Here is a 24,504-nt window from a genome sequence, read left to right on the forward strand (position 1 = left end):
GGGGTGACATCCAAGTTGCTCATTTCTAGAATGAAGTAGAAGTATTGATTTGAGATAAGATCTGATGCTTTACTTTTCCTGTCAGTTACATGGCTATGAGTGCTAACATTCAGGGGTTAGAAAAAATTAACATTGGAGAGACAGGTCAGCATTGCGTCTTGTATTTGCTTTTTAGATTGGATTCTTTTAGGTCTCCATATCTCTTTTGCACTTCACATAAATGCTAGATTAACTTTCTTTATTACATACTCAGACAAATTGTGGTTTGTACCATCCTGACTTGCAGAGATACGCAGGTGAAGAATTTGTGTACACACATTTTGTATTCTTATGTTTAATATGGCAGATGGTACTAACCCAATATTATTTTTCTTTCTAGTCTTACCTTATTGTAAGTGACAAGTCTCGAGATGCAGCTGCAGTCTTGGTCTCAAAGTAAGTCACTTACGCTGATATTGACCCAAAATGTATTTATTTTATTTTATTAGGCATATTTATGTATTGCCCCTCCACTCAGTGGGTACTCAAGTTGATATACAAATTAGATAAAATAGTAAATATAATAAAACGCAATGAAAAGTAAATGCATAGAAATTATCAACAACAAAAAAGGAGCAAAGATCTTTTTGATAAAGCAGATAGCAACATAAAAATCCATTAAAATCTTGATGGAACAATATGGTCTTCACTATCCATCTGAAACATGGCAAAATGGGGGCTAATCTAGTTTCCTTATTTCTTGTGGCATGTTTATGCCGCTGAATATAATAAAATCTCTTAGCAGTTCGCAGTAAACATTAAATTCATTAAAACACATAATTAAAAATACTTCCAACTACAATAAAAACAATTCAAGGAGCAGTAAAATAGAGCAGTGTGTTTAATTTACTTATAGCCTAGGGAAAGTGTGGGTGAACAAGTGTGTTTTCAGGAAGCGTTTAAAAGATGTCATTTTCTGCTTCCCAAACTGCACGAGGCTTCCTTAGGAATGGAGTTCCATAATTAAGTTCTGCTGCAGAAAAGGACCTGCATTTTCTACCATCCAACCTAACCATTCTAGATGTAGGACATATAACAAGGCCTCTGACAATGAGTGTAAGAGGGGCAGGTTTATACTGGAGGAAGCAGTGTTCCAGATATTCTGGCCCCAAGTTGTTTAGTACTTTATAATTAAGAACCAAAATTTCAGATTGGGCTCAGAAACAAACTGTCAACCACTGACCTTGATTTAACACCTGTTGTTTTGTGGTCTGCACAACACCTACCAGACAACAACCTGCCCACTGCATTTTGCACTAAATAGAGTAGCTGAATACTTTTCAAGGGCAGCCCTACATAGAGCATCTCCCATTTTGTAACACGTGTAGTGCCAGTGTGGTGTAGTGGTTAGAGGGTTGGACTGAGGCTCAGGGGATCCGGGTTCTAGTCCTGACTCAGCTATGAAGTGCACTGTGTAACTTTTGGCCAGCCACTGACTCTCCACCTAACCTACCTCATGGGGTTGTTGTAAAGGATAATATAGAGAAGAAGAGGATCACGTAAGCCACCTTGCAAGAGGAAGAAAGGCGGGATATAAATATAATAAATAAAATGTTTCTGTTCAAGGTTAGTGTATGGATAAGTGGGACCGGCAACAAAATGTTGCAGCAAATCTTAATCTCTCTACAGGAGTGCTCCATGGTACTTGCCAACCACGTCCTTGAGGTTCCTATGAACTGTAAGGAGCTCAAGTAGACCAACTCTTCTCCTCCAGCCCTCATTCCATAGATCACATGCTCAGTTCACAGTGGGAAGTTTGTTCAGTCTTTTTGCCCCTTACGCCTGGAACGCTCTTCCAGAACACTTGAGAACTACAAACTCAATCACTGCTTTTAAAACTCAGCTAAAAACTTTTCTTTTCCCTATAGCCTTCAAATATTGAGTTTGTTCTGACTCTATACTGTTAGCTTCTCCCTACCCGGTGCCTGTTTACACTTCCCTGTGCCTGTTTGCATTCTCCTTCCCTCTTTATTGTTTACTACAACTTATTAGATTGTAAGCCTATGCGGCAGGGTCTTGCTATTTACTGTGTAATCTGTACAGCACCATGTACATTGATGGTGCTATATAAATAAATAAATAAATAAATAAATAAATAATAACGGTTTGTTCACCCAAGCGTCACCTGAACATGCTGATATCTCCATCTATCAGTGGCTCCATTTTGTCTCCAATCATTTTAGAAGTTAACCACTGAAGTTCACTATTAGAGAAAGGATTATATATCTAAATTAAATTGATGTTTATTAATATCTTGTCATTTAAGTGGGTCATTGTAAATTGACTTATTCATTTACTGTGAGAAAGGGATAGTTGAGAAAGGGTGAATGGAGTGCATTGAGTTTATGGTACTCATAAATATATATATATACACACACACACACACACACACACACACCCATAGGGAATGATGCAAAAGTTTATGTAATGAAATGTAAGAGGCCCTTATATCAATGGTTTGTGAACACCCCTGGGTACCTTCAATTGATTTTAGCCACTGCCCCAACATTTAATCATAACTTCCCAAAGAATGCAGTGATTTGAGTCCTCCCTCCTTTTGACAAAGCGTTATTCCCATCACACATCTATTGTGCTGGTTTTACAGTGTTTAAATTGTTTAGAAGCTAAGAATTAGCAATAACATTGATAGCTCTATTATAAGATGATGATACGTTAAGAATGTGACTATGGGACTTCTAATGCAAATGGCTTTTTAGGCTTCACAGAGAATGTGTTGAATATACAGGTGTCCGCAGAGTATAGAAACAAGGTAAATATTGGCTTCTAGCGGCATCTAGTGGAAATTCTAGGAAATCTCTGCAAATGAAATAATATTTTTTGGATTAGTCAAAGTATGGAAGGTAGTAGTTGGTGAAGCTTTTGCCTCTTCTGCACAGCTACATCAAGAAAAAAATGATAAAATCTTATTATGAAATAAAGGTATAAAGCGTTTCCCCTGTTCTACTCTATTGCTGTTCTTGGTGAAAAAGGAGTGGGGCACATATACTTTGCTTGATAAGAATAAGACTAATACTGTGGTTTTCTGCTAAAGTTAGTTTGGAAGAACAATGGAAGTTGTATTTTGCTCCTGGGGTTGTTCTGTTATGTTCTGTCCCTCTTGTTATTTGCAGATTTCCCTAACAACTCTTGAGTAAGTTAAGAGAGCAACCCCCCCCACCATCCCTTCATTTCCTACCAGCTGTTCAAATAGTAGGAGAGCAAGACATACTGAACGTCATTCTTTATCAGAAAATAAAGAGATTTAGGAAGACAGGAAATATGTTTTTTGGGGGTATTTTCAAATAGTGATCATGTTATATTTGAATGTATTTCTGTTCCCCTTCTCCCTCCCCTTCCAGTTTCAAGACAGTTTGGGTGCGACTCTTTAAATTTCTGCTTTATGACCTTCTTTAGAAAAGATAGAGTTAAAGAGCTGACAGTTGGAATCTTTCCAATATGTTGGAAAGCATCCATTGGACAATTGCCTTTGGGAACAAAAACCAGTTTGGCTAACAGGAAAATTGAGTTACCAACTGAATTGTCCTGAAAAGGTAACTTGCAGTGTTTTTTTTTTCTTTTCCTTTTCTTCCTATATTAGGTTTATTACCCGCCCTGATGTCAAACAAAAAAGAATGGCAGACTTCCTGGACTGGACCCTTTCAACATTATCTAAATCCTCTTTTCAGACTCTTGAGGATACTATTGCAATGGATGGCATGCTTCAGGCGTTGGTAAACAATGCTGTTACTTTCAAAGATAATCCCATTTGTTTCTTTTAAATGCTCTTGCTGGCAGAAATTCAGTAGCTAGCATTCAGTTACCTCCCCATCTATTAAGCTTTGGAGATATTTATAAGCATATGAATTATAGTATGTGGCTGCAAGATACAACATGGGACAAATTCCTGCTCTGGTATTAATAGTTGCATGATAGGGAGGGTTTAATTAGATGCAGGCTTATTCGTCTTCACAGCATGATGGCAGGAGAAGTTCCACCTGCTAAAGCTCTCCCCTCAGTGTAACTATAAAAGATGCTGAAACTCTCCTGGCCAGAGAGAGCTTCGGCTATGGGGCGGTATATAAATTTAATAAATAAATAAATAAATATTAAATGCATCATCCCCAGAAGAGTACTTGCCTTTGCTAATCTTATTGTTTGGAATGTTGTGCCTTAACCTGTGCAAGTCAAGGACTTGAATTTCTTGCCTCTGAAAACAAAATTGTTTAAGTGGTTTTAATTGATCATTTCTTGGACATTACTAATTACTAGTTTAGTTGTGAATGATATGAAACTATTAATTGCAGACCAGCTGAGGAAACATTTTGACTCTAAGGCTTGGTTCCGATATCTAGGGTTGGTATGCTGAACTATGGATTGTTCACCTGAGAACGAGCTGTGTGCCCAATTTCTCTTCTCTCTCCTCATGTGCCCGGCCTTAGTACTACTATTTTGTCCTGTTAAATTACAGTTCTCCATGACATCTGAATCAGGAAACTGTTGTTTAATTGCTGCTTACAAATCATGATCTGATTTTAGTTGCACTAGAACTGGGTATTATATACATTAGCAGTAGGCTAATGAAATGTCACAGCCGTGCTGTCTTACACATTCGTTGCAACCATTCTGCGTATTGAGAAGCTTGCCTAATTTTGCCCCTTGCTCTGTCTGCTGCAATGGATGCAGTAAGGGGAGGTGTGGATGAAAACTTCTTCCATTCACCCCCCGCCCCAATCCTGTTCATGATTAAAACCATTGTCCTCAAGTGCTTTGTTTTTTCTGCCTAGAATTTTTTTTGGCAGGCATTCAATTTTATTGGCGAAAGTAAGGGGCTTACTTTGTCCTATAGAACAATTATAGGCACTGAGAACCCAAGCTGCATCCTTTATCTGTAGAAACCTGCCCAAATTCCATTTCTTGGTTACAGTAAAGTGTAATACTAGTAAAACTTCACAGGCATTTTGCTGTTGGTAGTAGATAAAATTCACTCTATATTATTTTCTTTATTCTTGCTTGAAAGAAGAGAAATGTATTGGATTCCTGTTTTGCAAGATCTAAGGGTTAAATGTCTTCCTCATGTGCTTGACAAAGGCTGCTGGTGCATGATGAAACATGTAGGATGCATATTACTTTAATGTTAGTCATAATTCCTTTGTTGAATGTGGTTTTATTCCACCTGTTATTAGTGTGTGTTAAGCGAAACAGGTGAAAACTTAACAAGTTGAATCGAAACTAGAATGAGATGTAATTTACTTGGAACCAGGAACCAACCCAACTATGTATATGCTTTTCTTCCCCTTACAGTACAGCACAGTATTGAGTAACTTTATTGATTTGGTTATCCCTCTTGATTGTTTCCTCTTACTGATGATAGATTTTGGGTGGTGGTATCAGTTGTCCAGTGTCTTCAGTTAAGTTATGAGTGGATATTATATAAATATATTAAATCTAAATGATGTATTTGTTCAAATGGCATTTGTATAATTTTCATTGCTTCACGTGCTGATTTGAGAACATTGTTTTGTTTACCAGGATTATTTTGAATGAAGCTCCGTACCTAAAAGAATTAGTCTAAGTAGGGTCATCTAGTTCCCCCGTGTTTGAGGTTTTGTAATGCTTGAGTGTGATAAAAAGAAAGAATCACGGAGGGGAGACATTTGGTTTTGCCCTTCCTTCTTTTCCCTCAACACATCTGGTCTTTCATGGGTTTGCTCTTCGCAAATACAACACGATTGGTAACCAATCCCAGCCTGTCCAGGAAGAATATAGAAGGCAGGCATTGCCTCCTTTCCAGTGTTTCCCTCTTCTCAGTTGCAATGTAGAGCTCTCCAATCCTGGCATATGTGGGAAAAGGGTAGTAAACAGGGTTGGACCAAGACAGGTGAGAAGTTTGGTGAAGAAAGGATAATGTGAGGGAAGCGAGAATAGCTAAAACTCTCCTTCCTTACCTTAAAATATCAAATACCTCTCCTAAACCATCAATGAAATTTCGCAGGCATTTCACTAAAAGTACTAGGTAGTACTTGGAAAATAGTCGTTCCTCCCACCCCAGTCCAGTGCTCAAATTTCTTCCTGAAGCATCATATCAGTAGTCTTTACAATAAACCCTATAATAGATGTAATTGGTGGTAGAGGGAGATGGAACCGAGGCCGAGAGAGCATAGCTTGGCTGGTTTTACCTTTGACTCTTGGTTTAATAGCATTTCAAAATGGAAAGAGGCTTCATAACAAGAGTTAGCCTTGTAAATATATGTGATAGCTAGACATATCTGGGCCCGATTCAAAGTGCTGGTATTAACATTTAAAGCCCTAAGCGGCTTGGGGCCAGGCTATCTGAAGGAATGTCTCCTCCCATATGTACCTGCCTGGACCCTAAGGTCATCCTCGGGGTCCTTCTCCACGAGACCCTGCCAAAGGAACTGAGGCAGGTGGCTACCAGGAGGAGGGCCTTCTCTGCTGTGGCACCCTGGCTGTGGAATGAGCTCCCTAAGGAGGTTCGCTTGGCACCTTCATTATATGTCTTTGGACGCCAGGTGAAGACCTTTTTATTCTCCCAGCATTTTAACAGTCTATAAATAAATTTTAACTTGGTGTTTTAAATTTGTAATTTTGCATTGCTGCTGTTTTTATCTGGTTGAGGTTTTTATATTGCATTTTATATTATGGTTTTATACTGTTGTTTTATACTTTGAATGGTTTTAATTTTTGTGAACTGCCCAGAGAGCTCCGGCTATTGGGCGGTATAGAAATGAAATAAATAAATATCTTTGTGACTCCATTGGAGCAGATCTAATGGCTAAGCTGCTCAGGAGGTAATTCTATATAACTTTCACTCTTAATTGAAATATGGATTGTCGACTCTTTAGAGCCTGTTCAGATGCTATTTCTTGTCTGTGAGGCTCTTTATGTGTAAAAGTAGACACGTATCTGAGTTTTGTGAGCTTCACCCAGATATTGCACAACAGAAGGGTAGGCAGCGTGATGCTCGCGGACACCAGTGCACCCCAATATCTTTCCTGGTGCCCATTGAGTGCACAACCCCTCCCACTTTTGTTTGTTTGTGCTGAGAAGGGGTGTGTGTGTGTGTATGTGTATGTGCTGGATACATAGTGTGTGAGTGTGAATGAGAGAGAGTGAGAGAGACTGTCAGGCAGAGAGACAAAAGAATGGGTTGGCGGACAGAGGGGTGGGAAAGTGTTTTCTTTCTGTAAAATAAGTTTTTTTTTGTCAGTGTATTCAAAGAAGTTGTTTAGTCACTTCTGCCTTATATTCAGTCTTTTGGTCATGTTATTATTCCTGTGTAACCAGCCATACCTCTCATGACAGCCATTTGTGTTGGTGCCCAGGACAGTTTCTCAAATTGCCAATGTGCCCACAGGCCCAAAAGTTTGCCTGTCCTTGACATAAATTCTATGTCATTTTGCATTTGTTTGAATGCTTGATCATTTCCCTCAGACTTTGATGTAGAAACTCCTAGAAAAGCAGGTTCTGTATCATGAGAACAGGATAATCATACATTCAAATAAATGCAGGATCTACCAGTGTGATCACTACTGTGTCTACTTGGTGAGGTGTTGCACACTCCAAGAGCCACTCCACTCTCAATTTCATAATGTGTAGATGTTTGGCAGGGATGGGAGGAGTGGGAAGAGAAGTAACATCTGAATAGGACTCGGGTTTTAAAATGTTTCTTCCTGAATTTGTCAGAGCAAACTGGCATGCTACTGTTTAATTCATCATTTAATGCACAGTGGTTAACGATGACAGTTCTTGTTGAAACATGCAGTGCATATTTCACAACTTGATTCCACTTATGGGCTTATTCTTTTGCACCTGTTGATAGAACACCTGTTATGAAACAATGTCTTACTAACAAGTAGCATGACTTGAACTTTTTCATTTACAGGTTTGGAATATGGCATGTCTGTATTGTAACTTAAAGGCAGCATTAGGTATGGCATTTATACTCCATTTGTTGCCTCAAAATATCTGTGTTAAATACATCTGCCAATGATTCGCAAGTGGCTGGTTGGTGCTGGTGGCTGATTTCCTCCCAATGGGAATACTAGCATCAGCAGAGGAATTTTCGTCAGGACTGCAGTAGAGGAGGTGTGGGTTATATTCCCTCTCCGTGCCTACTCTGATACTATTAATTATCAGCCCCCACAATCAATGCTATTTGCATTAAAAAAATTTTTTTGCTAGATATAAAGACACATTTAACATCATGTGTAGTTTGGCCCTGAGTCTCCTGTATAGATAATGTGTGTAAGTATACCTATGGATATAGACTGATGAATAAATTAAAATACCATTGACATAGACTTGGTGGCAAAAATCAACAACAGCTACTATTTGTCTATAAGTGTAGGAAAACATCTATTTGGGAACTCTGTAATATAAACTCTTCAGGTCGGCAGGTTTGCTTTTAAACCTGCCCCTATGTAACCAGCAAATGTTTTGTTAGCCCTGCAGGGTGTAGCACTCCAGGTTCTTGCGTGACAGCGATGTCCTCATCCGGGAGTAGCCTGAGGCATAGAAACTTATTAAGTTGTGCTTAATTTCTTTTATAAGAGATTCAGTATATAAATGTGAGCAATGACTTTTAGATAAAACATCCTAGCCAGCGACTTAGTAAAACAGGATGCCTTAAGAACTTATTTTTATTTGTGTCTAAGAAAAGGGCATTTCCCTGAGAGCTCTCAATACTTTAAGTATTGTTTAGCAATACCTCTGCGTTCTGGTAGATTGCGCCCCAGGTAATAGCTAGCCCTGCTATCCAGTTCTGTAGTCTCAGAGGCACAAAAACAGAGGTGTAGTTCTGAGTGTTGTCCATGTGCTTGTATTTGATGTGTATAATTGTGACAAGGTTTTGACCTATTTCAAAATTCTAGATTTTAAGACATATTGATCTGATGTTTTGCTGCCTGCCTTAATATATAGTTATCTAACATGTCTGCCAATTAGATGGGTGCAGGGTTGGGTGGGTATTCTCCCTGCCCCTTCTGCCATTGGAAATGAGGACAAGGAGCACACAATTCCCCTCTCTTTGTCCCTATGTCATTTTCAAGGTTCAGTTCAGACTCAGTTTGACTTTAATCCTACATTTGGGGTTAATTCTACTTCATCAAAAATCCCTGTGAACTGATAGGTCCCTGATTTGTATGCACATTTAAATTGGGAAAATAGAAATCTGTCTTGCACCTTGCACCAATGGAGCTCTGTTTGCACAAGCCTGCTCTTGGCTAATTTCTTCCATTCCTCAGCAATGTCTGTTGCCTCATCCCAATGCTATTTATGAGGGTCTCCTGAACATCCAGTGAAAGTTTTCATGTGATACAGGTGGTTGCAGAGAGGAGGAGGGGATGGAAAGCTCCCTTTCTGTGAGGTTCCATTCACAGCTACGGATGCAAGCCTATGTATTTGGGATTTTTTAGACATCCCAATTCTGCAGCTTTTACATCACAATTTCCAGTTTATATAAAAATCATGAGACACCTTCTTTAAAAAGAAAAATGAAAGTTGGGAGTATCAGACTTCAAATGATAGGCAAAATGCCTCAGAAACTGCATGCTGTCTGTAAGTTCTGTGTTCTTTGTCCTAAATTGGGCATAGACTTTTTAAGACACATGATTCCCTTTAAAATCATCCCCATCTCATATTTGTGCATCATTTGTGTGTGTGTTTTAAAGAAAGAGAGTTGGGCAAATGATGCTAGAGACGGCAAATTGCCTGTCTGCCCTCTGAGGGGTGCTGAAGAGCAATTGACTATGCTGTTTGCAATATTCCCTTAAGGCTGGGCATATCCCATTGCTCATAGTTTATTAGAGCCAGAGGGTAACTGCAAATTCTCATCTGTTTGGCAGCAAGATGTGCCTGCTGCCAAGCAATCATGCCAACCTTAATAGTGATGATTTGTATAGCTTGGGGAAGACGTTCTAGAGGTAATGCTGATTCTTACATCTTACAAAGGCAAAGCCTAAGTGGGTTACGCAGACAATTAGGAGGTGTGTCAGGTTTTTCCCTGATTACTAAGAAACTAGTTCTTGTTTGTACCTTGCACCATGTTATTTCAAAAGCAACAAAACCAGATCTGACACTTCTATCGCTAGGATACGCCAATGGTTTTCTCTAATTTGTAGGTGGTGTAATTATTTAAAGGAGAGGTAGCTACATTCCTCTCAACAGGTTGGTTAGCTTGGCAAACATTCCGTGTCCCCATTAATACTGAAGGAACGTGGTGTAACTTAGGAATGCCCAAGGCATACAATAAACACCTTCTCTTCTTTCAGCTTGATATATTCTGGACTTTTAAAGTTTCTAAAGATGAAGCAAAATGAGCATATTATTGGCTTCCTTCTGTTTAGGGCTTGTAAATCTTTTGTTGCTTCTGGAGAAAGGCAATCTGAAAACATTTACTCCCTCTTGCTTATGTTATAATAAAGGTTCTAGGCTTCATAGATACCTTGAAAATATAGTTGCAAGGTGTTCTGAAGCCCTAAAACAAAGCTACAAAGAAGTCTATATTCATTGCATGTCAAATTTCTTTATTTGCCATCCTATTTTATTATTTTGAAGGGGTGATTTATGCCATTTCATTATTGGGCTTAATTTTTACATATTAATGAATGCATAAATGTCCATTGTCTGGGGTTTGATATTTACAAAGTTCACACAAAGTTAGTTAAATAATGTGAAATTAAGCATGCTTGTTTGGGAGAAAGTCTCACTGAACTTGATGGGACTTAGTTTGAGTAAACCTGTAAATTATCTCTGCATGATCCCGTTTGATAGATTTCCATTCTGGCTTTGAAGCTGAATGAGTAGTTCATCCCTGCCTTATTGTTATTATGTACCCAAATGCTTTAAAACATATTTCTATTGTATCACTTGCCACTTGACTATTGAGACCCTGAATTGTTTGCTTCATCTCAAGTAAGAACATAAGACGAACCATAACGGATGAGACCAAGGGTCCATCTGGTCCAGCATTCTGTTCACGCTGTGGCCAACCAGCTGCCTGTAGGAAACTCACAAGTAGGACATGAATGGAATAGCATCCTCCTGGTCGTATTCCCTAGCAACTGATGTACATATGTATGCTGCCTCTGACATTGGAGGTAGCATATAACCATCATGATTTATAGGGATTGACAACCTTATATTCCATGAATTTGTCTAACCACTTTTGAAAGCCATTCAAATTAGTGGCCATCACTACATTTTGTGGTAGCAAATTCTATAGCTGAATTATGCATTGTGTGAAAAAGTAGTTCCTTTTAACTGTCCTGGATCTCCTAACAGTTTCATGTGATCTCCCTATCCACTTTCTCCACATCATGCATAGTTTTTTACACCTCTATCATGTCACCCCTTACTTGCCTTTTTTTTTAAGCTAAACTGCCAGATGTTGTAACAACTCATTGGGGAGTTGCTCCAGCTGCTTGATTATTTTAGTTGCTCTTTTCTTCACTTTTTCCTACTCTACAATATCCTTTTTTTAGGTGTGGTGACCAGAACTATGCACAGTATTATAAGTGCAGTTGCACCGTAGTTTTGTTTAAGGGGAGTAAGATATTGGCAGTTTTACTTTCTGATCCTTTCCTAATTTTGCCTTAAATGGAATTTGCCTTTTTCACAGCGGGGTCAACATTTTCATTGAGCTATCGAGCACAAACCAACTATCTCTTTCTTAGTCAGTTACTGCTAGCAATCCCATCAGTATGTATGTGACCTTTTTTTTTTGCCCCAATGTGCATCACTTTGTTCTTGTTTTCATTGAACTATTTCCCATTTTGATGCCCATTCTCCAAGTCTGGAGAAAACCTTTCTGCTTTCTTTAAAATGTCTTTTTGTTTTAGCCACTTTGAAATAATTTGGTGTCATCAGCAAACATGGCCACCTCACTTCTCACTCCTAATTCCAGATCGTTTAGGAACAAGTTGAAAAGTATTGGTCCCAATACAGATCCCTGTGGGTCTCTCTATTGCATCCCTCTATTGGGAGAATTTAACATAGATTTCTACTTCTCCTTTCTATGGTTGGGGCATGCTAGGTTGTAGGACTTTTTCTGTCTAATCATGTATAGGATTGCACCTGTAACGAATTACTGATCCATAAGAGGAACTCTCCTCTTATTCTCTGACTGCTAAGTTTGCTTAGGAGTCTTTGCTGAGGGACTATGGTCATGGCTCGACGAGGGGGTTGGAGGGCGACAATCTCGTGATTTTATGTTAGCAACTTCGTCACCCTTGTCTACACACGGTGTACAAGATTGCGGCCGCCATTTTGTTTTTTTTTAAAGGAGAAGGCGTGCACGGGCGCTTGAACAGAAATTGTAAGTTGTTTTTTTAAAAAAAAAATCCAACATGCTCGCCCTCCCCCCACCCCACCCCCAATGGGCACAGAGCTCCTGAGGAGCTCTGTGCCCCATGCCTGGGTCCCGGCTCCTTGTGCTTACTCGTGAGGAGCCGGGACAACCTGCGACGTCCGGCCACACGTTCTGCTGTCTCGGGATCATCCCGAGACTGGAAAACGCGGTAAAAATGGGTAGGGTGATATCCTGGGCCAAGGGAAGGATCATCCCTTCCTGCTCTCGGGATGCCCTGTGCATCATGTGGATGCACAGGGATGATCCCAGGGTGATTACCGGGATATCGCCTGGTCTAGCCATGACCTTTGTCAAAAACCTTTTGGAAGTCCAAGTAAACAATGAGACGAGACAGTGAGTGACTTGTTGAGTAAGTTCATGGCAAAGGCGAGATAAATGTTCTGGTCTGCTAGAGCCAAGTCAACCATTTTGTCTTCTGAGCGACATTTTTGTTTTGTTTTGTTCTTGTTTTACTGTATTGTATTATTATTTGCTTGCCTTTCTTTAAAAAGGGAATGTGTATGGCCCAGGGCTTTAATGAGACAAGGGCTATTCTACTCCTCACTCCCCCTAAGCTCCTTTCCATAAATTCACCTACAGAAAATGGGAAGTCATGAAGAATTGGAAGGGTGGGTGGGGTGGGGTGGCAGACAATCCATCACTTTCAAAGCTCTGCTAGCTTATGTTGACCACGGCAAGAAGTAGGGTGGTGGTGTTTGCTCTCTCTTTCTCTCTTTTTGTTTTCCATATTGGTTTCAATGAAGTGGAAATTAACTATGCCAGCTCCAGGAACAAAGTGATATTGGATTCAGCAGATCCGAGGCTGCCCCTGGAATACCCCACTTTGGGGCTTTGTACTGGTCAAAACATTGTTTGTGCTAGTTCTATGCCCATGAAGGCCTCCACAATGGATGTTTACTCCCCTCTGGCAGCAGAGAGGCACTTCTGCTTCATCCAGCCTCCTTCCAAACAGCAGATCTAGAAATTACGATCGCTTTGTCTGGCAGATTTTTAAATATAGGGAAATAAACTATAAAGCGCGTATTGAGTAAGATCACTACCTCTTATTCATAGTTTTCTACTCCATCAAAAGGATTTCAAACCAAAATAGGTTAGAGTCCAAATTCCCCACCTAGAAGATTTCCAAGAATCATATCCATAATTTTTCATGGAAAAATGTTAGACCCACCAGTGTTTATCGCCATTTATTTAAAATATTTATATCCCGACTTTCCATAAAATGCCCAAGCTGGCTAACATAATTTAAAACCAACAAACAACAATGAAAAAGAATGGCAGGTAAGTTCAATAAGAAGCAGCTAAAACACAAATATTTTATGAATTATTTAAAAATTACAATTTATCTCGATAGCAGTTATAGCACTAAAATACAGGTGAGTAAAAAAAAAAACATACAGGAAGAAATTAAAAAACAGCCTCTTAAAATCTAAATGCGTTTTCCTAGCCTCCACGTTCTGGAGTCTGGACCAGAAAAGGCCTATTTCCATGTCCCAACCAAGTGCATGTTATATGTTAAGAAGACACAGAAGCTGGTCTCAGTTGATAATCTTAATGAGGAGGTAGACTTAATGAGGGGGTATATAGGAGAAGGTCATTATCATTGCTGTGATGTACTATGTTATAACAGCTGGTGTGGGGGAGAGTTGGATTGATACCAAAGCATCTGATATGTGGAGTATGAAATGGGTGTTGTAGGGCACTCTGGGAACTCCTTAAAGAGGTTAATTTTTGTCCTAAAGGTAAGTATCCATATTGTCACTTTAACTGAGGAAACATGGAACTAATTCCCAACCTTTCTTAGGTGATTCTCCTGACATTGACTTACTGCCAGTCAAGGTCCTCTGTGTATTTACAGTCACGTTCTAAAAAGGTATAATGAGGTGGAAATTCCGAGTTGTTTCTTTGAGCTAAGACTATCCATTTAACCTCTTCTCACTGATTTTTGTGACAAGCCAAATCCTTTTATAGAAAGTAGTGCAAGTCTGGTGTTTACACAACTGTGTTTACAATATAAGCATTCCTCCAAAGGGTCAACAGGAATTCTGAAAGATAGCTCTTCAAAAGATTAAAGAAATATTGCTAATAACCCTAGTGGTCTGTAGCACTCTCAATTTGAAGAAGACATTTCTTTATGACACAAATGTACTTGGTTTTTTAGCAACCTACATGGTTAGCAGGGAAGAAACAAAGCCTGTTAAAGATCTTCTGGATTGCACAGTCTGCAAGTAGCACACACTTTATTTCAAATCCATAAACCGGTCCTAATTCTTTGTGTTCTTCATACATTGTGATGTACTGTTCATTAATGCTATGTTTAAGCTCATGAAATGCAGTTCATTAAAATCTAAAACAAGCAGGTGCATAGCCTCAGGGAGTTTTGTTGCATTTACACCATAGCTGAAATTACTTAAGTCTGTAAATAGCTGTTGCATATGTGGAAATATTTCTAGGGTTGGGCTATGTTCCTTTAACTTTAACTCCTGGCCATATTTATCTGGAAGGCTTCGTTCCTACTGGAGCGACAAAACACAAGCTTGAAATACACTACTCGGTTTGGAGTCTGGCTGAATGTTTAAATGAAAAAGAATGAAAATATCATAGGGATGTTCTTTTGGTAGCATTAGTTATTTCTCTTGGCTTAAGAAACTCTGGACATGATCCAGCCCATGCTAAGCACTGAGTGAAGTGAAAGAAAATGTCACTCAGACTTCACCACTGACTTTAACAACTGTATCTTTCTTTAGGAAATGTTGTTTCTAGCGCAGGGATAGGCATCATGGTGCCTGTGGGCACCAATGTGCCCCTGGACACTTTTCCTGCTCCCGCACAGATGCCCTATCCCATCCATTTTAAAAATAATAATAATAATATATTGTTTTATTGGCAGTTGGTATTTCTATGAAATAGGTTTCTGTTGATGCTGAAGTCTGGGTTCTAAGGAGTAGTTTAGTTTGTTGGGCCTCAGACCCCACGTCTGCCTTGTACTTGAGTAGTTTACTTGTCCTTTGCCCTGCCTCCCATTGCAGCCATTTTCTGGTGGTGCCCAGGACAGTTTTATCAAATTGTCAAAACTGCCCATGGCCAAAAAAGCTTGCCTACCCCTGCTTCTCTCTCTCTCTCTCTCTCTCTCTCTCTCTCTCTCTCTCTCTCTCTCTCTCTCTCTCTGTGTGTGTGTGTGTACACACACACACACACACGTTGAGCACTAGGTACAAAAAATACCTTGCCATGGCTGTACTAGGGCTTGCTTTTGTGTCATGCGTATTGTGTGATACACATGACAATATAGTGATTAGGTGATGGACACATGTGGGCACCTGTCTGCAAAATATGTGGGGTGATTACTGATATTATCTTATGTTTACTTCATGTTTATTGTATCAGTGTGGAAGGTATGGCCCTGGTGTCAGTTGATTTCAACAATGCAGAAATGTGTAAAACTGCATAATAACCTACATGTAGTTCTCTCTGGATCCAAGAACATATTTCCAAGCTATAACTTGGAGGAATTAAAGGCTTGCTTGCTTTTATTCATTTATTCATTCATTCCAAGATCAGTGGATTTGGTTAAACAAATTATAATTGCCAGCAGTCCCAAGTAGCAGCCATGATTATTATTTTGTTTTTGAGTTAAGGCATGTTGTGTAAGATTGTTGGGTGTAGCTAGAAATGTGCTGTTTGGGTGAACGTTGGCTAGTGTGTCTTATAGCCTCACAGTCATGAGGCTTACATTTGATGATAGGTTTACTAGGTAAAATAGGAAGATTGCTAAATAACTTAAATCCTAACAATGAATAAGACTATATTGTGGGCTTAGTTTGCTGCTCAGCAGTATAAAATAAAATCCAAGGAAGAAGGATCAAAACATTAAGATACTATTTCTAGTATTTTCCTTGGTGTATTGAACATTTGCAATCTATCACAAAGTAATTTGCTTTCTTTTTCAAGTCTTTCTTATGGCATTCTTCACTCATTCACTTTGTGAACCATTTGTTGCTGTGAAAATGATACCTGTTCAGCAATCCTAGTCTTGCTTGCATTAGCTAGCTGCCTGGATGTTTGACTACAAATTAATATATTTTTGTATTGTTTTCTTTTCTAGCATTCCTTTTACTTGGGGAAAATACATCACAAAGATTTGTGAAACCATTAGGGCATTACAGTCCCATAGAACAAACAGGGTGCTGAAGCTGTCTGCACTAATATTTATTTATTTATTTATTACATTTATATACCACCCCATAGCTGAAACTCTCTGGGCAGTTTACAAAAGGGAAGAGAGTAGTTATAATAATAATAATTATTATTATTATTATTATTATTATTATTATTTATATAGCACCATCAAAATAATAATAATAATAATAATAATAATAATAATAATAATAATAATAATAGGAATAGTGAGGAGGTAGGCATCTCAGCTGGAAGCAAGCAAGGAAGGATGGAAGCCCTCAAACTGTGTAAAGGGCTTTGTATGTTTTTTAAAAAAGCATCTTAACATTTTTTAAGTGCAGTGCTGTTCCTCAAAGGAAATAATTAAAAATTAATCATTTGCATCTTAAAAGACAGCCTAACTTGATTTTCCTTCAAAAGTTCCTGGCAATTAGACTGTGCTGGACTTTTCAGAATATACCACTCTGTGCTTTGTTAATGAGTAGTGGATCATGTAATCAAAGACATCTATATAGACATACAATTGAAGACCATATTAGAATGCCATATGACACAAGGAGACTAGGATGCTTTGGCATTGTCTAGGATGCATCCTAGAGTTTTCACTCTGACAGCTAAATCCATAAAGCTGTTAAATATGCCTTTTGGGTTGTGTCCAATGGTGTTCTTCCACAGATGGAAGACTCTTTGATCCAACAGAGGCTTCCATCAGCGGAATGGGGAGGGAGGTGTTTTTGGTTGAGGCCCACTCCTCCTTGAACCCCTCTCTGCCACCTCCCATTCTGTTCTGAAGAGTCTCTCAACCCTTTTGGGGGGTATGTGGGGTAGGGGCTGAGATGTGTTATGCTACTTCTGGATTGCTGAAGAAAGTCTAGTGTGTATGGTTTAATTTTTCCTCATGTCTTGAACCATTGCCCTAGTTAGAATTGTGTATGAATTGGTTATTGGGAAGTTTAGTAATAAGTAATAGCACTTTGGAATTTATTTTAGAAAAATTGTTTTTTCCCTTGAATAGTTGATGGTGCTTCTGTTTTTTTTTAATAATAATAATAATAATAATTCCCCAGCCCCCTCCAAAAATACTTAAAGCCATGCTGTGCTCCTGGATTCTAGCATGTCTGTGTCTGAGCTACTAAGTATTCTCAAATGACGAGTTCATCTGTAAGTGACTGTCTGCATTTTGCTTGAGCATCCAAGAGGGATTAATATTATGCATAACTTTTTGTTGCCATAAAGAAGTATAGTTGAAGCTTATTTAAAACTTATTCTAGTATGACTGAAAAATACTTTGAAATAAAACTTATTGATATTAATATTCTAGTATTTCAGTGACACATCTTTTTCCTTTCAATTTTTCAGGCACAACTTTTTAAACATGGCAAAAGGGAAGACTGTTTACCATATGGTAAGATTCATATTATTATAAACATTGTAACTAGTTAGGGTAAAATACAGTAAGCATGATGCAGCAAAATATAAGCATTATGAAGACCCATTGGCTTCAGTGGGAGAGACTTTAAGCATCTGCTTAACTCTCCCATTTAAAACTGATGACTGGAATCCTGAGAACTACAGCCAGAAGGAGGCTCTTGAAAGGGGACTTTTCCATTTCCTCCTCCCTGCTGCAACCCCCAAAAGCTTATTTGAAGGTGGAGGACCCGCCTGAACAGCATGGCATGGAGTACAGCAGTTGGGAAAGAGGAATCACCCAAAATCCAGTGGATACACCTTGTGTGATTAATCTCCACCCAGTTTGGGGCAATTTCTCCTTGAATTCCCTGTGCCCCATTCTATTCTGTTTGGGAGGGTCCCCTAAGAAGATTATTAGGAGGCATAGTGAATTCCCCTTAGGTGAGTTGATCTCAGGAGCCAAGCCAGAGAGACTTATGCCCATTTTTTCTACTCTTATGGTAGATTTGGACAGGCTTTATTTTTCTGTGTAGATTGCCCCATCTCATACAGATAGGAACCAATGGACCAATTGCTATATTTCCAGTCTGTGTCTGTTTTGTATGTGTCCTTCATTCATAAGTCAGTTCTGTCCTATTTCTGAGTTAACCAGAATTTTAAAAATCTATCCCAATTCATATTTGAATACACACTTTTAATGTTTTTTCTTTCAAAATATGCATTCCTAAAATATTATATTCTAAAGTATGAATTTTAAAATGTGGAGAAGTGTGAAATCAGAAGGATAACTGCATTCCTGTCTGCACATTAGTCCAGGAGGTGCAGATCTCGTTTGCTTGTATTGCAATTTGCAAAGAATGAGTTCCTCAAACATCCCTAATGTCAGGTGCTAAAAGCATGTCTCTGTTGTCCAGTAACATTTTACCAGTGCCCATTGACATTTGCAACTATGCACTTCGCTACATGAAGAGTATGAATAGAGGGAAATGGTCTAAATTCCACCCTTGGTTGTTGCTATTAATATTTCCTTTTTTGCGCTTTTGTCATGAAAATGTTTCCATTTATTTATTGTTGAACTAGAAGTTGGGAATATTTTTGTGTTTAAACTCCACTAAACTTTTTAAAGCTGTGATGTGGAGCTAAACCAAACAAGCTCCACAGCAACTTTTAAAGTCTCTTTAGACTTTATTCCGAAAAAATGAGTACTGCATGGCAGAACTATGCAGGATTACCAGTTCTTCTATTAATATGGTAGCCTTAGGGACATTCTTTTACATACTCAAGCACTGCTTCAGGTGACAAATATAATCAGTCTTTCCTCCCTCATTCTTGGCCCTTAATAATATTGTCTTCAGTTCAAGTATCTTTTAATTCTCTATCTTTACTCTAGGACTAGTCCTATATAAAAGAGAGTAGCTTTCTGTTAATTTGTAACAATTTACAACACATCCAATTTGTATTAAGAAGTAAATATTTTGGGTTGACACCTGGGAAAGCTATGACAATATATATAAAGAAATTCTAAAAATGAATATATTGTCTAATTAGAACATTCTGAAGTACTTTACATTTTAGATCGTTATGAATTATCCAGCCTTTTACATATAACGAAAAAGGAGGTGATGGTCCAGGAAGGTTACTGAAAGTTAGTTTATGGCTTAGCCTGCTATAAGATGGTATAGGTTTACTCAACTGAAACTGTAGGCTGCCTAATGTAGTAAGTTTTGGGGAAATTATGACTAAATCTTTTATTTTAGACTGCATAGAATTTTAGTAACAGATGTTTCATGTCAAACCTGTTTGGATCCAATAGCCCATAGACCACACATGCACCTCCAGTGGGTTATGGCCAGAATACTGAATTCCTTAAGTACCAGAATTAATTTCCCTCTCTTCAAGAATATACATGAAAGTATTGATAGACCTGAAGTTATAAACTGAGTGAACATTTTATAGTCAGTGTTGGATTCAGACTTAATTATGCCTAGAGTAGATACATTGAAATCAACGGGATTGAGGTTAGTCATGAGGGTGCTTCCAGACAGAGCGCTACCAATTGGAAGGTATTGCGTTGCTATTCTGTCTTTTATTCTTTAATGGATTTTCTGTAGTAAGAATAAAGACAGAGGAAATGGTGGGAAAATGGAGGAAGGTTATGGGTGGAACATGATGTCATCTCCCCCCTCCCCCAAGTTAAATTTCATGAATGAGGCAGGGTGATGGTGCAATAAAAGCCTTTTCTGGAAGCAATCTAAGTCTGGATCCAACTCATATTTTAGTCAAACACCTCATGCCTACTATGGATTGAAAATAAGATGGAAAGTACAAGTATGGCACACTTATTCATGGAAAAGTTTGTTCCTTACAGCTTCTACTGTGCTTGAATGCCTTGATAACTGCAAGCTCTCTGAAAGTAACAATACACTTCTTCGCAAGCTGGGCGTGAAACTTGTTCAGCGACTCGGCCTGACATTTCTTAAGCCAAAGGTGGCAAAATGGAGGTTTGTTCTTCTCAAAATCATGTTTTTACTTGCCTTCTTTGCTTTTATTGGGATAACTCTAAAATCTATCACTGCTAGAGGCGGATGAGTAATAGATCACCACTCATTCATTTGGTGACAAGAAATTCTGGTTTAGGTATATTGGTATAGGAACTTTTGTATTCCACAGTATAAGCAACTTCTTCCTTTTCATACTTTTGTATTACATTTCTATTAAAATATTTCCATATTTTGTTCTGCACTTAAATACTCCTTCCAAGGATAATTTTTTGCTTCCATGTAGGAACCAAAATGGTGATGCTAATTTTTTTTTCTAGAGAAAAATGAAAGGTTTATTTTCATACGCTGGAAAATGGGAATCAGATATATGCAGTGTAATGTAGTATAAAATGCTCAGTTTTACAGAATTTCCAATCTGACTCATATTCCTGCTTCTATTAAAAAAAGATTCATAATCTCATTTCCCCCCCAAAAAAATCTCAGACAGATGAGATTTATTTTGCATATTACTGAGGGGCAGACATTTGCCCCTCTCAGATTAATCTACACTATTCACTCTTAAATTATAGACTGGCTTGCCAATCATGCCTCCTCAAATTGGGTTGAATCTCTTACTCTTAAAAGTTAACTTTAAAAAGTTGTCTTTGTTGCAAATTGTGACCTTTCTATTACTAAATGCAGGTGCTAATTTGGAAGCTTGTGTCATTTTTCTGTTCTATTTTTTTTGCAAAATGTAAAGATACGGGTTAAATCCAGCGTCAATTGAGCAGGTTCTGGTCACACTACAGGACTTCCCTTTGCTCTCTTCCTCCACTTCGCCACTTGTTCACCACCCAAATCTGCTCCATTGGGTCCTCCAAATTTGGAACAGATTTTATGTGCATGGAGTCCTGCAAACAGTGGGGTCATGGGTGCGGATCTGTTCTGCTAGTGGTTTCCATTCTATTGGCAACTGGCCAGCATTGGATCCAACCCAAGGAGTTCTTTGAACACTTGACTCAAAAGAGCTCTATTTACCATGGCCTGGATCCAAAGAACAGTGCAACTAATTGTACATGCTGAAAGGAACTTGGACTTATTTTTCTCAAACAGGAGCACTTGCTCCTTGCCACATGTTAAGCCTCTTTTTTGGAACTTGTAGGCAGTTTCAAAACCCGTTTGTGATATGGCATGAAGTATCATTTGAAGAGAAAATGTCAAAAGTTACATGGGGCCATGCTCTAGCCCTTAGACACACCTCAGTTTAAATACATTTTTTTTATTACTTTTCCACATTAATTAGACATACAACCTTACAATAAAAGAAAACATCAAAACAACTACTACATACATGTTGAAAAAATGTTGAGTACATATGTATTGAATAGATATTAACTATAAAATATCATACCATAACATAATCCTTCTTAACATATTCCTAAAGTACACACCTAAAGTAGATCCTTGGCAAGAACTAGAAATTATTTGGGGCTCTAAAAGATTATCACACATTTTCATAAACAAAATGGTTACATATCACATGAAGACATAAGGGAAAAGATAATTTGAAATAATATGGGTTAAATATTGCTTGTACAGAACACTTGAAATTTATCGGCAGGCCTAAGAGCAGTATGTTTTGGGAAATAGAAGGTGTTTTTCTGTTCATAAAATAGTAAAATATTTTAACAGAGCAATCTTAGGGATATGTAGCCTATAGGACGTAGCACTCTGATGTCAAGAGTGCTCTGAGAATCCAACACCTGTTGACAAGAGCCAGGTAGGACGGAAGGAATGGTGGAGGTGTTTTCGCATCCTGTTACGTCTTTAAAAGCATTTAGAGATAGACGGGCCTTTGAGTCCAGCTTGCTTGCTTACCTTGCAGTAGATGGGGAGTGGAATGCAGGGACTTGTGAATCCTGCAGATCCACAGACTCTCCCTTCTCCACCCACCAGCACACCTCATTTCCTCCCTCATTGTATTTGGCTGAAGTTGCACAGCAACCTTGGAAGAATTGCTGCTGTGGAGTTTCCAAAGTGGCTGGAAGGAGGGGGTGGGTGGAAAGTTCAGAATTCTGCCCCTGTCCTGAGGCCGTAAACTTCGTTTATGTCCTGGGGTGAGGAAATCCGACATATACTACAGCCCCATGCTCACCCTCTTAGGGACCATAGGATTGCTCTGTTAATGTTACAACAGCAAGCACACAGCAAGCAAGCACTACGAATAATGGAACATGCTTGAGGAAAATTGAAGAAGTTTGCTTCTTAAGTTGTTAGGTTTTTTAAAAAAAATATATATTCAAAAATATCAGCGAGCAATTGCAACATTGGTCCTTTCCCCATTTTCAGTCATTGAATTGTTTCTTTTACCAATGTCTCTGTTCAAAGTGATATGGAAGAGTCTAATTTCAAACTGTTCAAAGTGATACAGAAGAGTCTAATTTTTTCACTTCTCAAATTCAATGGCATAATCAGAAGTCTTTCCAGAAGTGGTCACAAGTTGGCAGTTCGTTCTCTGCCAGTATCCACACAGCATAATTTTGTGCTAGGTGTTCTTCTGTATAAGAGAATGATTTTGAAAGTATGTATTTTATACTTCAGGAATGTTTTGAAGACAATACATACCATGTCCAGCAAAACTCTTTGGCTAAGATATGGTAAACATATAACTGTCTTTCCAGGTACCAACGCGGCTTCCGATCTTTAGCTGCAAATCTGCAGATTTCTGCTGGTGTTCCCATCGTACAGAAAGCAGAAAATGCAGCTGCTGTAACGGATGAGGAGGAGGAAGAAGAAGAATATGACATTCCAGGAGAGGTTGAAAATGTTGTAGGTGTGTTTGATGCACATAGAAAGCAGCGTAAGGTTTGATACCATGGCCAATGTGACTTGTCAACTTAATTTCCTAATTTGCTTCTTGGGTTTATTTATCTGAGAAGCAAGAATACAGATTGCTTCAGCTAAGATCTGCTTGCATTTATATAATGATAATGTTACATTGCCAATAGGAGAGGAGCCATTTTTTTTTGTTGATAAGAGAACATTCACGTTTTTTTAAAAAAATCTTGCAACATTTGATTATACAGATCGATGGTGCAGTTAAAAGTAATCTCAGCCTTATATACCTGTTTCTCAGAGAACAACACAATAGGCTATTTTTTCTTCTATCGAGTCCAAGACCAATATAAGAACTGTAGACTGAGGCTGACTTAACTGTCATGAGTCCCACCTTCCTGGTCCCAGTTATTCAGGAAAAATTAGTTTGGAATGGTGAATTCTCTGTTTGAGAGCTCAACTGGTGCACAGTACTTCATTTTCTAGAGTGCCTTGTTGATAGCATAGCTGCTATGAGCTGGTAATGTAGAAATAGTCATGGCTGTTTTAGGAGTACCTATGCTAGTAAAAACCTATGCACATGTAAAATTTTAAAATAGGTTAAAGGAAGTATTTAAAGCATGGGTATGCAATTTGGTGACTTCCAGATGTTTTGAACTTTAACTCCCATAATCCCTGACCATTGACCATGCTGGCTGGGGCTGATAGGAGTTTAATTCCAAATCATCTAGAGGCACCAAGGTGCCTATCCCATATCACCTAAACCAGTTTCTTTAAAGTCATAACATGAAAATCCAAGAGCTTCTCTGGACTTATCATCATCATCATCATCATCATCACATCATCGAATAAAATAAAATTTGTTTTAACTGGAGAAAGTACAATGGAGGATGAACACAAGTCTTTAAGAAACTGGAAACATCACTAATAATGAAAGAACGTTCATAATGGTCCAGCTATTGGGCAGATCACAACAATTCACAAGCTAAAATACAGCAGAAAAATGTAAATATGCAAAATGCAAAAACAATTTAAACTGCTAAAAACAATTTCAGTAATATATTAGAGTTGTTGGAATAGCTGGCATAAATGCCCCATCATATGCCATTAAAGGACAGTGTTAACCTCGCACCAAAAAGATGACAGTGTTGGCATCAGGTGTGCCTCAATGGGGAA

At 38.5% G+C, this 24,504-nt stretch overlaps 2 protein-coding genes across 4 annotated transcripts in view; one reads left to right on the top strand and one right to left on the bottom strand.

The window, feature by feature from the left end:
• LOC134394729 (protein SCO1 homolog, mitochondrial) overlaps window positions 1-24,504 on the bottom strand; it is a 470,723-nt gene that overhangs the window by 418,272 nt on the left and 27,947 nt on the right. The gene's annotated exons all lie outside the window — the stretch shown is intronic.
• Window positions 1-24,504, top strand: part of TBCD (tubulin folding cofactor D) — a 166,201-nt gene that overhangs the window by 9,452 nt on the left and 132,245 nt on the right. For all 3 annotated transcript variants that reach the window (XM_063120403.1, XM_063120405.1, XM_063120404.1), the window contains 5 exons: window positions 380-435; window positions 3,638-3,770; window positions 17,963-18,008; window positions 20,382-20,514; window positions 23,175-23,326. In XM_063120403.1, coding sequence (XP_062976473.1) covers window positions 380-435; window positions 3,638-3,770; window positions 17,963-18,008; window positions 20,382-20,514; window positions 23,175-23,326 — 520 coding nt within the window. The remainder of the gene's footprint in view (window positions 1-379; window positions 436-3,637; window positions 3,771-17,962; window positions 18,009-20,381; window positions 20,515-23,174; window positions 23,327-24,504) is intronic.

Source organism: Elgaria multicarinata, chromosome 3, assembly GCF_023053635.1.
Source record: "Elgaria multicarinata webbii isolate HBS135686 ecotype San Diego chromosome 3, rElgMul1.1.pri, whole genome shotgun sequence".
NCBI lineage: Eukaryota > Metazoa > Chordata > Lepidosauria > Squamata > Anguidae > Elgaria > Elgaria multicarinata.